At 46.7% G+C, this 16,858-nt stretch overlaps 1 protein-coding gene across 1 annotated transcript; it reads right to left on the reverse strand.

Annotated features, from left to right (window-relative positions):
* Positions 1-7,820: 7,820 nt before the first annotated feature.
* Positions 7,821-13,633, reverse strand: NRROS (negative regulator of reactive oxygen species). Its single transcript, XM_074963034.1, has 2 exons — positions 13,516-13,633; positions 7,821-10,252 (listed from the first exon to the last, which is right to left on the reverse strand). The coding sequence occupies exons 1-2, from the start codon at positions 13,621-13,623 to the stop codon at positions 8,279-8,281; spliced, it is 2,082 nt and encodes a 693-aa protein (XP_074819135.1). The 5' UTR covers positions 13,624-13,633; the 3' UTR covers positions 7,821-8,278.
* Positions 13,634-16,858: the final 3,225 nt, after the last annotated feature.

The following is a 16,858-nucleotide window of genomic DNA, read 5'->3' on the forward strand; positions in this document are numbered from 1 at the left end:
GCCAGTTCTAGACCCAAATACAAAGCCAAATGCTAGTCAAAGTGCAATGCCACTTCATCCCCCGTCTCCTCCAGCTGGGGTGACTGCAGGGAAAGTTGTGGGAGCTCCAGCTATGGGAACAGAAGACAAGCCACGCTGAACACAGCAAGGCAGCTAGTTGCCTTCATAAAGCTTCCTTCACTTCTCGGTCTCTAACTCACGCACATTTTCCTCTACACTGGTCTCGCTTGATCGAATAAAACCAGAGCTCGTTCCCGCTCCATTCCACCTGTTTCCTGCTGGGTACTGCCAGATGCCCATCCTCCTGCCCACACACACACTGAGCTGAGGCTGCTCACCCCCACAAAAAAGGAGAAGCAACATCAGCTTCTCTGCTGCTCAGCAGCACGGTAGAGGAAGCGAACACATCCGCCCTGTGAGGAGGAATCTGCACGCTCATTTCTCAGTTCTCACAATAGCACTAAAGGCAACTGCTCCCAGCACCTAAAAAACAGGTTTCCTGCCCCACCCTGACTGCAGAGGGGCCAGCAGAAGGGACATGAGGATAAGGACTGGTCGGCCCCTGTGCCTCGTACCTGGCATAGCAGAGGGAGCAGGCTGGGAGCTGGGGTCGCAGCCTAAGGGAAGGGTATAAAGGAGGCTTTACACCACCATTGCACCCTACAGATTCTGGGCTGCTGTGGGGGCCAAAATCCACCCTTTCCCCCACCCCCAGTGTAAGTTAGAGCAGCCCCCAGCAGCCTATCCTGCCATGATGGGCTGCATAGCAACCAAGAATCTCTGCAGAGCTCAACACTAGGGATAACACCTAGCTTGATCAGCCTCCTCCCACACTGCGCCCTCTGATCCTGGGGCCTGGGAGTTGGGGCAGCATAGTGCTACTGCTGTCAGCCCCGTGCTGTTCCTGCCCTGGGGGATTTTTTCCCCATCTCTGACAGTACCTGTATATCACCAGAGTAGCTGTTGGGCTGGAGCGGGGGCCAGAATCTGCCCTGTCCGAGCAGGTATGCTCTTATGGTGAAAGCACATTCCTGGGAGTTAGGAGAGCTGGGTTCTATTCCCTCAAAGTCGTGGTGTGGCACCGGGTACGACACCCAGGCCACACACCTAGAGGGGATTAAAGTTAGTCACCTAAATCCATCTTCAGACACCTGAATAAAGGTGGGCTTATTCTCAGAGCTTGTGATCCTCCACACCTCAGCTTGCTTTTATTGAGGCAGCTGACTCTGGATTTAGGTGACTAACTTTAAGCACCTAGGTTTGAAAAGTTGGCCAGATTAGCTTTTGTGCCTGAACTTGCCCATCTGTGAAATAGGGGTAATAATTCCAACCTACCTCATGGAGGCATTGAGAAACATACACAATGGCCCAGATCCTCCAGTGGTGTTGATCCACTGAAGTCAAAGGAGCTGCATTTAGACTTAGTTTAGCATTTGTAAAGCTACTTGAAATCCTCAGACAGAAGGTGCTGCAAAGCACTTGGTGTAAGAGATACCATCTCACTGATGTTAATCCCTTGAGACATGCTTTAAGAGTGTCCTGGAGACAGTAGCTTAGAGCAAATAGATCAATCATGTGACTAACATGAGATAACTGCATGCAATTAGCATGTTTCCATTGCTAAAAACACATGTGGAGCCATAATTCAACAAAGCATTGGCCAAGCTCAAGTACATTTTTCCACAGCCATACAGAACTTCCGAGTGCTCTGACTTACCCTGGGGCAGGGGCACTGGAACAACGTGTACAGTGGAGGTGCTGAGAGCCACTGAACCAACTGTAACCCTGCATATGATGGAAACCAGTTCAAGCACCCCTAGTTCCAGCACCTATGCCCTGCAGGCATTGCACACTGCGACCCAACCCCCCACTGGCACTGCGTGTTCATCATGCAGAGCCGGGACCTGGCCCATGGTGTCAGCACAAGCAGAAGGCTAAGACACAAGGTAGAAGAGTGGGGGTGTGGGTGCATACACCAGAGAACACAGAACTGGGCCCAGCCCTGAGCATGTGGTTTTCCTGTCTATAAACCTCCACCACAGGGAGGCCTCAAGTAGTAAGAAAAGCTCAGTGTACACTCCAGTCTAATGGCCTGGATGGGCGCCAATAGGGTCTCAAATTCTGTGCTTGTAGCACTGCTCACAGGGCCTGATCCTGCACCACTAAAACCAACAGAAGCTTTGCCACTCACCCAGCAGCTATTGGATTAAGCCCCTAATGGGTTAAATCTAAAGCAGTGATTCCTAATTAAATTCTTCTGCGAATAAATCCATAACAGAGGCGAGATGTTAATGGACACAATTCTTATTCCCTATGAAGGCTACCAGTCATGTCTTCTACCCCTTTGTAGCTGGCCTTCCTTTGCAAGGCACTGCCCTACAAGTCCCTGACCCTACCGTCCCTCAGTCCGCCAGCCCATTGTAAACACCCCCGTTGCCTTGGAGCAGTGGCAGTTTTTCCCAGGCACTCTAACCTCCTCAGAGACCTGCCCCGAGTGGCTCTTTGTATCTTATTTGATTTTGGCAATTCAACTGTGCATCGTTACTTCCCACTGACATCAGTAACCATCTCATTCCCGTGGCTCAGTAGCTACGCTGCAGATACAGCCCCGAAGTGACTGCTATTTCCACCTACCAAAGACACTGGAATAAAGGAATGGAAAAAAATACAGGAATTAAAAACAAACAAGATTCAACTAGCACCAGCTACCACTGGGGATGGTACTCATGTAGTGCCACATTGTCTGCAGATGCGTGTATATTTATAGCCTATCACCATCTCACTTCTATCCTGTTGTTCTGGATTTGTGTCATTAGAGAACTGCTTATGGGCAAAAGAATAACTGAAATTGCTCAAGGGTTTCCCCAGCCCAGGACTTACCTTGGTCTCAGTTATTTCTGTCTAAAATATAAATAGCAATAAGTTTTTTCCAAGTACTTGTTTCCCCTGTATGAATAGCATCTCCTAGCTCCAGCACCAGCACAGCTCAGACACACATGGAACTGGAGCGGTACATGTTCCACTCAGAGAATGGCCCACCTTCCCACACCAGAGAGAGAGGACAGAAAAGATGTGCACAAGGAGGAAAGGTAAACCAGAGCTGAACAGCTGATGTGACACCTTGTCCCAGAGCACCACCTGGCCATGTGGGGCTCTAGCTCATCAGTACTGCTGGGCTTCCTTCAATAGGGCTGGATCCCCAGAGATGCTGAACCAATGGGAACTGCAGATGCTGAGCACCTCACAGGATCAGGTCCATAAATAACATGAGGCACATCAAAATCCTTTTACAATCACTTTGTATGTCAGTAGCTCCTTTAAACAGAAGATGTCAAAGCATTTTCCAGCTGATGAATTCAGCCCCCTGGAAGGTAGGCAAGTATTACTATCCCCTTTGTACAAAAAGGTAAATTGAGGTACAAGTGGGTAAGTAACTTTTCCAAAGTGTCATAGACTCAGTGGCAAAGGCAGGAATAGAACCCAGGAGTCCTGACTCTTTGTTCCCTCTTCCAGAGATGGAGGGGAAAGGCACAGACTGGTCCCTCCTCTTATGGACCCTGATCCAGCAAATCAATTAAGAATGGGAGTAGTCCCATTGACCTCAATAAGACTGGTCACAAGCTTAAGTGCTTTGCTGGATCAGTGCCATGCCTCCTTAGGATTGAACCAATCCCCTCAGATCACGGTGCTTATTCTGCCCACTTTTATAATAAAAAGCAAGTGCTCTGGGCCCCATTTCTTTCCCCTTTCCCTCTTTCATTCCCAGGCCAGTGGTTTGAATAGAAGCATGCATCTTGCATCATGACCTGCATCAAAGATGCCAACAACCTTTCACCATCTCAGTGGCTAGTCCCGTTCACAGCAGCTTCTCAGTGCACAGGCTCTGGCTTGTGCAGAGCATGACTGCCTACCTCCTCATAGGGCAGCCACTGTGATCACACCTGCCATCTGCCCTCATCTCTCTACTTGGTCCCAACACCAGGACATGGTCCTATCTCATCTTCAAAACCATTAGTGGGCATGGCCCTGCTACATCAGTGACTGCATCTCCATTCACCATCTTTTGGTACAATCCAATTTACAAAATCAAGGACAAAGTACATGAGAGCTAGAAATAAAGTGCTCAGTCTTCAGTTGTGGGTGATCTCCTCTAGGCACAGTCGAGGTGGGAGGGCAGGGAACAAAGGTGGCTCTAAGCCATCTTTATGGGTCCCCACCACTAGGGCCAAATAGGTTCTTTTCTATCCCCCAGAACGATGTAGAGCAGTCTCAGGCCTGTTCTAAATTGTGCCAGCTGCAGCAGCTTCTTTGGTGTTGACCTGGTGGATATTCGACTGGGACCACGCTAAGAGCCAATTATTTTGGAATGTCAGTAAATCTCAGACAAACACTCCACCAGAGAAATCTGAGCAGCATTACAGAAATAAAGTCTGAAGAAAGAGAAAATGTGCTGGGGTGGTAAGAGATTTCTCAACCACAAAACCCAGAGCACCATCAGTTTTCATAGTTCATGGGCGCGTCTCCCAACAGGGTCAGTTTTGACTTCAAAAGTGCCTATTTCAATCTCTCTGGCAAACAAGACTTAAGGTCAGAAGCACCCTTATAGATTCTTCTTATTCTGCAGACTTGCATGAGATCTAGTCACCAGTCTACCTACCTACCTGTCTTATCCATCTAATAGTTTTATTAGAGTGCCCATCTAAGTACTTCCTAGGCAAGTTAGATTTGCAAGGAAAATTCTGGTGGAAGGGAATTATCTTCTTCAGCCCCTTCCCTACTCTCTTTCCCACCCCAAAGTCACTCCTTACTGGTTACAGAGGGAAAGATTTATGGAAGAGAAGAGTCTTGCAATAAGCATGAATGTGATGAGGCCCTGGATTAGTCTAATCTCAGGAAGTTCATTTCACAGACAAATCTCTTGATCAAGAATGCTTTAGGCCAGATCCTGGCTCCCACTATGGTCCCTGTATGGCTCCAGCACAGCTAAGTGGCTTCAGAACCAACTTAGTGAGCTGAGAACATCCTAATGTAGGGGACGAGTACCATGCCACTCTTCACACCGCTCCCTGACCAGGAAATGTGGCCTGTGGGGAATGCGTAGGTGCTTAGATACTATGGTGATGAGCACTTAATAGCCAGTGTGAGTTACAATAACGCCCAGATAAACACGATCATTTCCACCCTCTGTACCTCAAAACCCTGGAATCCCCATATTCACCCCTGTCATATAGTTATGATATATTTCATACAAAGCATGCCATGAAAGATATCATATGAAAAGTCATGATCTGCTGAAATTTATTGTTCTGTCCAAATATGTATATCATTAGTGTGTGCGAATTTATGAGATTTTGCTGAATGGCTCTTACTGAAATATCTCGTAAGTTTGAGAGTCTCTAATGCTAGTTCTCCAGTGACAATGACAAAGGAAGTGACCAACATTCAGGTGGGTGTTGAACAATCGTCACCAGACATTGACCAGCAAGAGAATAGTAAACAAGGGATTTACAATACAATGACAGTTGCGCAAGCACCACACAATGGGGACTGTTCAACTCTATGACTCAGTTGCACAAGACCACACCAGGATTGTTCAACCCTGTGACTCAGCAAGGCCAACCAGGCATGCCTGGACTAGTGTCTTCCAGGCACATGGACTGAGGATATAAAACAGGGGACAGTAGCATCATGCTTCTGCCTTTCTCCTCCCGCACCTGTGCTGGAATCAACAAGAACACTGGGAAGACAAAGATTTCAACTGAGGAGACTGGTCCCAGGCTTGAGAGAGAAGCCTGTGTGTTTAGTGTGGTGAGAAAACTGCTTGATCTAAATACTATCTAGTGTAACAAGATTTAAGATTTAGACTGTGGTCTGATCTTTTATGTCTATCAGTTATAATCATTTAAAATCTATCTCTCTGTAGTTAATAAATCTGTTTTATATTTTACCTAAAACTGTGTTTTGGTTGAAGCGCTTGGGAAATCTCAACTCAGTTTACAAATGGTGAGGGGGGCAGACTGGGTAATAAACTTACACTGGTCAGGCTTCTGACACGGGCAAGATGGTACAGCTCTGGCGTGCAAGGCTGGGGAACTGGGGGGAATTGGCTGGTGCATTTCTCTGTGTGATTCATGAGTGGCTTTGGGAGCATTCATGCAATCTAGCTGGGTGTGGGGATCCACATGCTGTTGTGCTGAGTACTAATAGCACCCGGAGGGGTTTGCTTCTTTTCACTAGCATGGTATTGTGAGAGACAACCCAAGCTGGAGAGTTAAGGGGACACAGTTCCAGGTTGCACCCCGGGGTTCCCATCCCACACCCACACTAACTCTTTGGATAAATGAGGATTTAGCCAACACTTCCTTGCACTTACAATTTTTATCTTTTGTTTTAATATAGAAGTTGCCAAATAAAAAATTACAGAAGAAAAATGTTAATAAAAATAAAGTGAATATAATTTATTCTTGTATCTTGCATTCAATATTTTACATTATTCCCAACCTGTTTTTTTTAAATGGCCTCTTCTTTAATTGGGATAGCTACTTAAACACAATTAATGACATCACAGTGGATAGCCTAGAAATGTTCAACTGTATTGTTCTACACATCTTATCAAACAAATCTAATCATCACTTGTATGTGTTTGTAAGTCAAGAACAGCTGCCAATTCCATTCAGTTGTCATGTGCTTGTTTCTACGGAGACCAAAATGTAAATATGATAGATGTGTTCTCTCACTGCTGTTATTGTTGCTGTGGATATGGGTTCCAGTTTCAAATCTCTTTGACCTTCTTTTTTTAAGGAGTGAAAATTTGAAACAATCACAGATTGAAATTTGACATATTAAGTCATATCCAAGGGAAAAACATTTCTGGGTTTGTTTCTTTTAATAAAGCCTCACCCTCAAAAAACATTAATTAAAGTGTGCACTTCAAAGTTTAATCATTAAGGTGATGGGGACTTTTTTTTACATTATACAGCTCAAAATGAGTTGATTAAAAAAGTAGAGTTTAGCAAGGGGGTCATCTATGCAGTTTAACCTTGATCATTAATTTACAAAGACTACCAAAGGATTTTAAATGGGGTAGATATTTAACCCTGAAAAACTGGTTGAGCAATAACCACACTGCAATAAATATAATGAGGATTTTCACTCTCACACTTAACCTGCACATTCTATTTTGCACATAATATGTATACAATATTCTCATTTACTCAACTGAGAATTAATTAGTCCTTATGCAAACCAACCCCCCTTCTGCTAATCAGCATTCTGGTGACTATATAAATGTAAAACAGTTTTTGTATAACAGAAAACCATACATCTCCTGGATACTATGGTGATGAATAAATGTATAATGTCTGAGGGTGACAGTGGGGAGGGAAAAGCAACTGTACATCCTCGCACTCTGATTGGCTAAGACTGTTCAATTTTAACATAAATTCAAGTAAATTGTCATGAATGGGAATTTATGTTTCCAATTAGGAGAAAATAGATCCCTGTAGGCCTTAACGCAGAACTGCAGCTTCATTGGTTTATATTAATAGTGTATACATATGCATATTTGCTTTATATTTCACAGGACTTATATACCCTGAACTCCTTTCCTTAGGCACCAGTGAAGCATCCTCTAGCAAACAGATTTCAGAGTAGCAGCCATGTTAGTCTGTATTCACAAAAAGAAAAGGAGTACTTGTGGCACCTTAGAGACTAACCAATTTATTTGAGAAGTGAGCTGTAGCTCACGAAAGCTTATGTTCAAATAAATTGGTTAGTCTCTAAGGTGCCACAAGTACCCAAACAGAGATAGATCTCGCCTGCCTCTCACTCTCTGGCATCCAATGAGTCCACTTTGCAGCTGCCTCATTGGTTTTTCTTAATATTTGCCCTTTCCTCATCATGATCCTCACCTTTCCCTTCTGAATTTCTCTCCCATTTACTCATTTTCAGTGTCTTAAACTCCATTCTCATTACTCCAATCACTAATTCTCCTGCCTTCTGACTCCATGTTGAACCCTGTGCTCCCTGAGTTAAACTCCAAGTGCCTCCATTGTGCTTCCCAGCAGAAGGCCCTACCCCTGCCCAGAGCAAAGGGAGAACATGCACCAGGAAGCGACACACTCAAAATGCAGCAATGAGAACATCAGAGAGCCAGTATCCTGGTCACTCCCTCCAAAGCACCCCTGCTCACTCTGCTCTCGGCCCCTCACAGGGATCACAGAGTTACTACTCTGCCAGCACTCTGTGAGCCAACAGCCTACTCCTTTCCCCACAGAGATCAGTATGGGCTGGACACTCTGTACTGGTTTTTCACCATTTGAAGCAGCTTGTGCTTGAAAGTAAGGAAGATGACAGCAAAGGCAACAAGCAGGGTCAGGCAGGCAGGGAGAGTAAGCACCAGGTACAGCAAAGCCATATTCACTGTCATCCACCTGCAGCTCTGGAGCACAGACTCAGGCAGTCTCACTGTATTAATAATGTTAGAGGAGTAGTTACAGGTGACCTGCCCCCTGTCCACAACACGCACTGTCCTGAGACTGTGAAGGAAGTCCCACCACTCCAGTTTGCAGCAGTCAAATGGGTTCTGGCTGAGGTAGAGCACACTCAGACTCCTCCCAAGTTGCATCTGCATTGAGTGCTGTGGAAGAGAGGGAAGATGGTTTCTCCGGAGATCCAGGGTATGCAGTTTCAGACCACTCAAGGACTCCGGAAAGCTGGTCAGGGAGTTTCCTGAGAGGTCCAAACTTACCAAGTTCTGAAAGCCAGAGAAGTCAATGTCTTCCATGGTGGAAGAGAGGCCAGTGTTCCTGAGAGATAAAACCTGCAGCATTAGTGCAATATCTTGTAGAGGTTGCAGGCCCCTAGCCAGTGCTCTCTGATTGTTAGACAGATCTAAGTGTGTTAGTGGTGTCCCACTGAAAGCATTGCTCGCCACCATTTCCAGGCCACACCCAGCCAAGTAAAGTTTCCTAAGGGATGTTACATTCCTTAAGTCTATGCAGATGGGATACTCAGCCCCATCTGCATTAGCTTGCTGGGGACAGAGGTCTATGTGGTTGTGACTGAGGTCAACTGTAGTGATCTCTGTGTGGGTGAAAATGTTAGGCGGCACCCTCTGCAACCTATTGGCACTCAGATTAAATGATCTAAGGTTTGGCAGGGTGCCTTCAGAACCTAGGTCCACCTGCAGTTCTGAGAGCTGATTCTGGCTGAGATCAAGGTCCATGAGCATGCCCAGTGGTTCTCTCTCCTGGATGTGAAGGGTCTCTAAGCAATTCTGGTTGAGCTTCAGGTGGGAGAGGGAAGTCATCCTTCCCAGGAAGCCATCAGGGAGGTACCAGAACTGGTTTTGGCTCATATCCAGAAAGCTCAAGGAAGAGAGATTGCTCAGGCTGACCTCTTCCCAGAGATTGAGGGTAGTGACATTAGTGGTATTGCCCTCTATGAGAAGGAACTGCACTGTGACATCCATGAGGGATGTAGCATTGGGAAGTTTGCGATAAAAGCTCATCTCATTGTCCCTCAGCAGCAGGGAGCGCAGTTTGCTCTGTCTTGGTAGTAGCGGGAAGAACAGGAGCCGGTTGTGGGAGAGATCTAGCGTCTCCAGCTCAAAGACAGCATCACCCTCTATGGCCAGGAACCACTCGATTATGTTGTTGCTGGCATTAAGTGTCTTGAGCTGGGTCAGACCAAACTCCACAATGCAGGGAATGTAGTTATAGGCCAGATTAAGCATCTGCAAGCCCTGCAGGCCTTCAAAGGTGCCCCCCTCGATCTCATAGATGTAGTTCTTCTCCAGGTTCAGCTCCTGCAGCTGGCTCAGGCTTTCAAAGACAGAGGAGTCCAAGCGCATTATGATGTTTCTGGCCATTGACAAGGACTCCAAGGAGGACAGGTTGCGGAGCATGGTAGCCACCATGTCCTCAGTGAGATGATTCCCAGACAGGTCCAGTTTCCTCAAGGCTGGTAAGGAGCGAAGAGCAGCTGCCGTCACAGAGTAGTTTGTAAAGAGGGTGTTGTCTGCCAAGGAAAGATTTTTGAGGTCTCTGCTGCCAAGGAAGGCCCCAGGTTCAATGAGTTCCAGTCTGTTCCCACGCAGGCTCAGTGTCTCCAGGTTTTGGTATTGCAGCAGAGAGGTATTCTTTAGGGTCCGTATAGTGTTGTGATCCAGGGAAAGCACCTCTATGTCAGCTGGGAGGTCTGCTGGGACTGTGCCTTGCCATCTCCCATTGCAATCCATAGCTCTGTGCACCTGAAACAAGAAATACAAATATATCTATATCTATATATAAACAACACTGGAAATAGTGAAACTGGGGGCAAAGGCTTAGAGTTCAGATAGGAGAGGGTGCACAACATCTGATTCTTTATTTTCTGCCATCATCCTGACCTCTCCGCCTCTTCCAGATGACAAACATCAGATGGTAGCAGCAGTAATTGTTGCCTGAATCACTGATATGGTGAGGCCTGTGGGCTGCTGGGGGAAGACGGTAACTGCCCCTCAAAAGACATACAAGATCAGATTGGCCTACTCTGAAGTTACAGCCAGGGTCTGCTTTCCAGCTCACCAACTATGTTCCCTATATCCCTTTACGACTCCCTTCTGGGATGCACTGGAAAGCAGAGCCTGCCTATGGGAGTAAACCAGGGCAGGACATGACCCTGCTCCAACATTCTCCCTGCCCGCCTACGCTGTTGGAATAGCACCAGCCACTCCTGGAGGCTGAGTTGCTGACTTGCACCCTGCATGGCTCCACGGGCAGCAGCAGCATGGAGCAGAGCCCTTGTCATAAATAGAAAGGGAAGGGTAAACCCCTTTAAAATCCCTCCTGGCCAGAGGAAATCTCCTCTCACCTGTAAAGGGTTAAGAAGCTAAAGGTAACCTCGCTGGCACCTGACCAAAATGACCAATGAGGAGACAAGATACTTTCAAAAGCTGGTAGGAGGGAGAGAAACAAAGGGTTTGTGGGTCTGTCTACATTTTGTCTTTGCCGGGGATAGACCAGGAATGAAGCCTTAGAACTTTTAGTAAGTAATCTAGCTAGGTATGTGTTAGATTATGATTTCTTTAAATGGCTGAGAAAAGAATTGTGCTGAATAGAATAACTATTTCTGTCTGTGTATCTTTTTTGTAACTTAAGGTTTTTGCCTAGAGGGGTTCTCTATGTTTTGAATCTAATTACCCTGTAAGGTATTTACCATCCTGATTTTACAGGGGGGATTTCTTATTTCTAATTCTATTTTTATTAAAAGTCTTCTTGTAAGAAAACTGAATGCTTTTTCATTGTTCTCAGATCCAGGGGTTTGGGTCTGTAGTCACCTAGGCAAATTGGTGACGCTTTTTACCAAACCTTGTCCAGGAAGTAGGGTGCAAGGTTTTTGGGAAGTATTTTGGGGGGAAAGACGTGTCCAAACAGCTCTTCCCCAGCAACCAGTATTTGTTTGGTGGTGGTAGCGGCCAATCCAAGGACAAAAGGGTGGAATATTTTGTACCTTGGGGAAGTTTTGACCTAAGCTGGTAAAGATAAGCTTAGGAGGTTTTTCATGCAGGTCCCCACATCCGTACCCTAGAGTTCAGAGTGGGGGAGGAACCTTGACAGCCCTGGTAGAGCAGACCTGCTGTTAGAACTCCCACTCAGAGGATGTGGATCAAGAGATTGCATTGCGGGGTGGGGGGAGGCAGTATCCTTGAGCAGATGAAAAAGAGGATCACAGAGTACAGAGCAAATGAGGGACCAGGAAGAAAGAAAGGGGACTCCCCACCAAGGAGTGGGAAAGAGCCAATCAAGAAGAAAGAGGGATTTGGAATGATGCAGAGAAGGGGGTTCGGGGAGGTTTAGATTGGATATTAGGAAAAACTTTTTCACTAAGAGGGTGGTGAAACACTGGAATGCGTTACCTAGGGAGGTGGTAGAATCTCCTTCCTTAGAGGTTTTTAAGGTCAGGCTTGACAAAGCCCTGGCTGGTATGATTTAACTGGGAATTGGTCCTGCTTCGAGCAGGGGGTTGGACTAGATGACCTTCTGGGGTCCCTTCCAACCCTGATATTCTATGATTCTATGATTCAGGAAGAGGAGAAATTAAGGGTGCAAAGCACCAGAGGAGAGGAAGGTTGATCTTGTGATTAAGACGCTGGACTGGGACTCAGATTCTGGGTTCAGCTCCATGTTCTGCCCCAGAGTCCCTGTGTGACCTTGGGTGAGACACAATCTCTCTATGCCTTCCTCAACACCTCATTTGTAAAACATGAACAGCAGCATTTCCTCTCCTGTCTTCTCTACTTAGACTGTAAAATCTTTGGGGAAGGGGCTGTCTCTTACTTTGTGTATACACAGGATCTAGCACAATGATGTCCTGGTCTCATCTGGGACCTCTAGGCACTAATTTTGTACAAACAAAAAGAGGAGAAAACAGGACAAGAAGAGGAAAGAACCAAAAAGAAACTGGAGAAAATCCACCCTGTTCTAATCAGTGCCTCTTATCAGACAGAAGCTGGCTGCCTGAAGCAGAACCAGTTCTGTCAGCAGGAAGCAGCACAGAAGGACTGAAATCACCTAGACTGGCCTAAAGGAGGAAGGCTAAGAAATGGCAAAAATAATGCAGGGGAAGCGTTGCATTTGGTTTGTTATCACATGCCAGGCCAGATCCTCTGAAGGACTCAGTACCCACAATAAGGACCAGATTTTCAAGCTCAGTTCTATTTACCTAAGTAAGTGGTCAGATTTTCTGCAGAGCTCTGCACATTGGTCAGTATGTTGGGTGCAGCTGAGTTCTTTTACAGATGGCCTCAGCTGTGGATGCTGAGCGCTTGAAAATCTATCCCTTAGCGTGTAAGCTCCTGGGGCATCTTCCTCCGCTTGCCGTATAGCTTCAAGCATACTTCACTGATCAGCAAATAAGCATCATTTCCAGACAGGGAGCTGCAGCTGCTCAGCACCTCTGAAAATCAGGCCCAAGATACCAGAAATTACCCAAAAACTGAGGCACCTAGAAATCAGTGGCCACTTTTGAGAGTACACACAGTATTTCCAAACTCCCGCCGCCCCTCCTATTTGTGAATCACAATCTCTAGCCTATGCAGCTTCTTCATTTGGCATCACTCACCTCATTTCTATATTTTTATTAGTTTCAAAGAAAAGGAATAAATGCTGTTCCTATGGCAATATTTACATTACAATGCCCTATTCCACTTTATCAATCAACTGCACGAGACGCCCTGCTTCATTCACTGTGCACCAAATAAGCCTCTTGCCTCATATTCAAAAATGGCAAACCAGGTTTTGCTCACATTTAAGAAAACCCAACAACTTTGGGCTGAGATCAAGTCTGGAAAACTGCAGCCTCATGGTGAAAGTCATAGGCTAGAATGAAAACAATGGAACAGAGCCTACACTGAGCAGTCACTGCCAGTGCTTCTAGAGTACATACTCAGAGAATACACCTGCTTTTCCGAAGGCAGTGTGCAGTGAGAAGTGAACAATTAACAAGTTCACGGGTTTGCATAAGAGGACTCACTAGTTTGCAGGTCCTGTGATACGTTGCCAGGGCCATTCCAGTCTTGTTTCCCCATCCTGCTTCTATAAAGACTAAACTCAGGAAGACACTGAGAAACACTGACTCCATCTCAACAGCAACAGTCCTGCAAAGAGAGAAACCAAAGATAAGACACATTTGAAAGATCTGCTCTGCTTTTTTCCCTTCATTCATGATTATTTTTTGGCACACCAAAGGATTTCCCAGGAAACATAAGACAAGACAGTCTCTGCCTCCCAAACTTTCTTACACGGAACAGGGATTTTCGATCCTTTGTCAGCCCAAGATCAGACTTGGGCTCTAAACATTTTCTCGGCAGCACTTTCCTCACACTGTGGTGTTGGATCCACTGCCCCCACCAGGCCGCACTATACTGTGTGGGACTGATGCCCCACTGGAGCACCCTTTGCACCATGCCATAGGGATGACACTGGAGATGTGGGTGGAGCACATTGGGCATCATGACAGGTTTCAGATTAGCAGCCGTGTTAGTCTGTATTCACAAAAAGAAAAGGAGTACTTTTGGCACCTTAGAGACTAACAAATTTATTTGAGCATAAGCTTTCATGAGCTACAGCTCACCTTACGAAAGCTTATGCTCAAATAAATTTGTTAGTCTCTAAGGTGCCACAAGTCCTCCTTTTCTTTTTGGGCATCAGTGGCTCTCAGTTGACTTAACAGTTCCTAGAGGGCTATTACAAAAAGCATAACATGCCTCTGGGCAGCAAACTCTGCCCCAGGCTCCAGCTAGGGAGTGAAGCCACTTGTGTCCCCCCTTCCCCAGTGTGCCCAGTGCAGTTCCAGTGGAGTTTGAGTCCTATACAGGAAAATCTGCACTGGAGGCATCTTCTGGTCCCAACTTTATTAATTACTCTGAGGTTTATTGCAACAAGTTGGTCTCTGTTGCACAGTTCAACCCCTGGTGTAAGAACAGGGCAGGTTAATTTTGTGGTTCAGTAGTCCAATATCTAAGCCACTCAGGAGGCTCTCTAGTGCTAATAGAGAGGTAACCTCACACCCATTTACACTGAGAGACAGTGTGGCCTAGTGGCTAGGGCAATCTACTGGGACTCAGGGCCTGTGACCTGGGCAAGACATTTTACCTCTCTGTGACTCTGTTTCCTTTCCCACCCTTTGTCTATCACACCTATTAACGTGATAATCAACAGTATTTAGGCACCTAACTCCCACTGAAATCAACTGAAGTAAGGAGCCTAAATGCCTTTGAGGATCTGAGGCTGAACTCTTTGGATCAGGGACAGTTTCTCACTGTGTGTCTGTGCAGCATCAAGCACAATGGGACCCTGATCTCAGCTGGAGCAGTTGGCACTGGTGTAATACACAGAACACAAATTCATACAGAGTTTGAATAGAGGAGTAGACAAAGTATGTAGAAATATGCTACATTTTGATGCTAGGATGTGAAAATCCTTTTTAAAGGAACATTAGCATCTAATTGAATAGCTATTTGCCCACATTGATTAACTGACATGTTTCATAAAGACGTTTCCCTCTATATTATAAGTTTCAAAATCCCACGCATCAAATGTTCTCTTTATGTGTCTTACTAGCAAAGAAGGGGCTTGATTTTTAGCCATGCTGAGGATGCACAACTCCAACAGAAACCAAGCCCTGAACTCCCCTGAAGATCCAGTCCTTAATTAAGGTTCCAGTGATGCAGATCAATGGAACTTGCTGCTTTTCAATCAAGTGAAATCAGATAATAATGGCAATTCATGGCATCAGAGTTTATAACATTTGCATGCAGGAGAATGATAAACCTAAGGCAAACATGCCGGGGGACCTTGATTATACTACTCACAATTCGCACTCTATGAGCAGTGTTTTCAAACCTGTGAACTAAAGAAATGGAAGAGTCTTTCTGGCAGCTGAAGTGGCTAGATCAGAGGTGGGCAAACTATGGCCTGCGGGCCACATCCGGCCTGCGGGACTGTCCTGCCTGGTCCTTGAACTCCTGGCCTGGGAGGCTAGTCCCTGGCCCCTCCCCTGCTGTCCCCCCTCCCCTGCAGCTTTAGCTCGCTGTGCTGCCCGCGCTCTGGCCCTCTGCTCCTGCCAGGCAGTGCAGTGGCGGGGCTGCTCCGGCCGGGCGGTGAGGCTGCGAGCTCCTGCTGCTCTGAGCAGCATGGCAAGAGAGCGGTTGGATAGGCATGGGAGTCCCGGGGGGCCTGATAGGGGTCGGGGCAGTCAGGGGACCGGGAGCAGGGGGGGTTGGATAGGGGGTGGGGTCCCGGGGGGCAGTTAGGGGCAGGGGATCCCAGGAGGGGGCGGTCAGGGGACGAGCAGGGGGGGTTGCACGGGTCAGGGGTTCTGAGGGGAGCAGTCAGGGGGCGGGAAGTGGGAGAGGGCAGATAGGGGGTGGGGGCCAGGCTGTTTGGGGAGGCACAGACTTTCCTACCCGGCCCTCCATACAGTTTTGCAACCTCGATGTAGCCCTCAGGCCAAAAAGTTTGCCCACGCCTGGGCTAGATCTAAAGTCTTGGACACACCTGGGGCAATTTTCAGATTTTTTTATTTTTGTTTTTACCACCAGCCAAACCACCACTAAATCACAGATTCAAAGAGATCGCTTACTGCGTCCCCCTGGGGGTTCCCCCCTCTTTTTTCTGTATTTCCTCTGGGACAGATCCTCAGCTGGTGTAGCTCAGTATAGCTCCACTGAAGCCATTTGCAGCAATTGAGGATCTGACCCTCCATGCCTTGAGCAGTGCCAAGATACCACCGGAACAGATGCAGTACTGAAACCTAAAAAAGACCAACCTTGATGTATCTTTATTTCAGCCTTTTCCAGCGTCCTTGTTTTCTTCACACTGATTTTTCTATCATATTTCACCTTTATTAAATGTTTCAATGCATGTTAACCTCAAACTCTTTCCCTTTTCAGGAGGTTCTCTCTTTTCTGACCCAGCCTCTCTCCCACAGCTGACTTGTTTGTTCTCTCCCAAGCTCTGTCTGCCCACCATTAACTGTCTTCCCTCCAGTGACAGCCCCCCTCCCTCCATCTTTCTCCCAGCTTGCCCTGTTGGGATGCGGGCCAAAGTGTGGCTTTTGCAGCATCCTCCAAACACAGGTGGTGAGCGTTCCAAAGGGAGACCATGAGAGACAGCGGACTTGAGAACTTGAGGGCATTGCCTTCCCGACGCTGGCACAGCCCTGATCACCACAGAGCGGGGAGGGGAGGACACTGCACTAGAGAAGGAGTTTTCTGCATGCATGAAGCACATCAAGGCATACAATGCTTGGTAACGCTCCACACTCCCAGTGCTCAGATGTACACACACAGAGTAAACCATGGGTGCCATGGCTG

The sequence above is a fragment of the Natator depressus genome, chromosome 9 (assembly GCF_965152275.1).
Source record: "Natator depressus isolate rNatDep1 chromosome 9, rNatDep2.hap1, whole genome shotgun sequence".
Taxonomy (NCBI): domain Eukaryota; kingdom Metazoa; phylum Chordata; order Testudines; family Cheloniidae; genus Natator; species Natator depressus.

Coding starts and splice junctions, on each gene's coding strand:
- NRROS (XM_074963034.1), bottom strand. CDS start 13,623: ATGGAGTCAGTGTTTCTCAGTGTCTTCCTGAGTTTAGTCTTTATAGAA. Junction 10,253..13,515: donor ATCACAGGACCTGCAAACTA/GTGAGTCCTCTT, acceptor TTCTTGTTTCAG/GTGCACAGAGCTATGGATTG.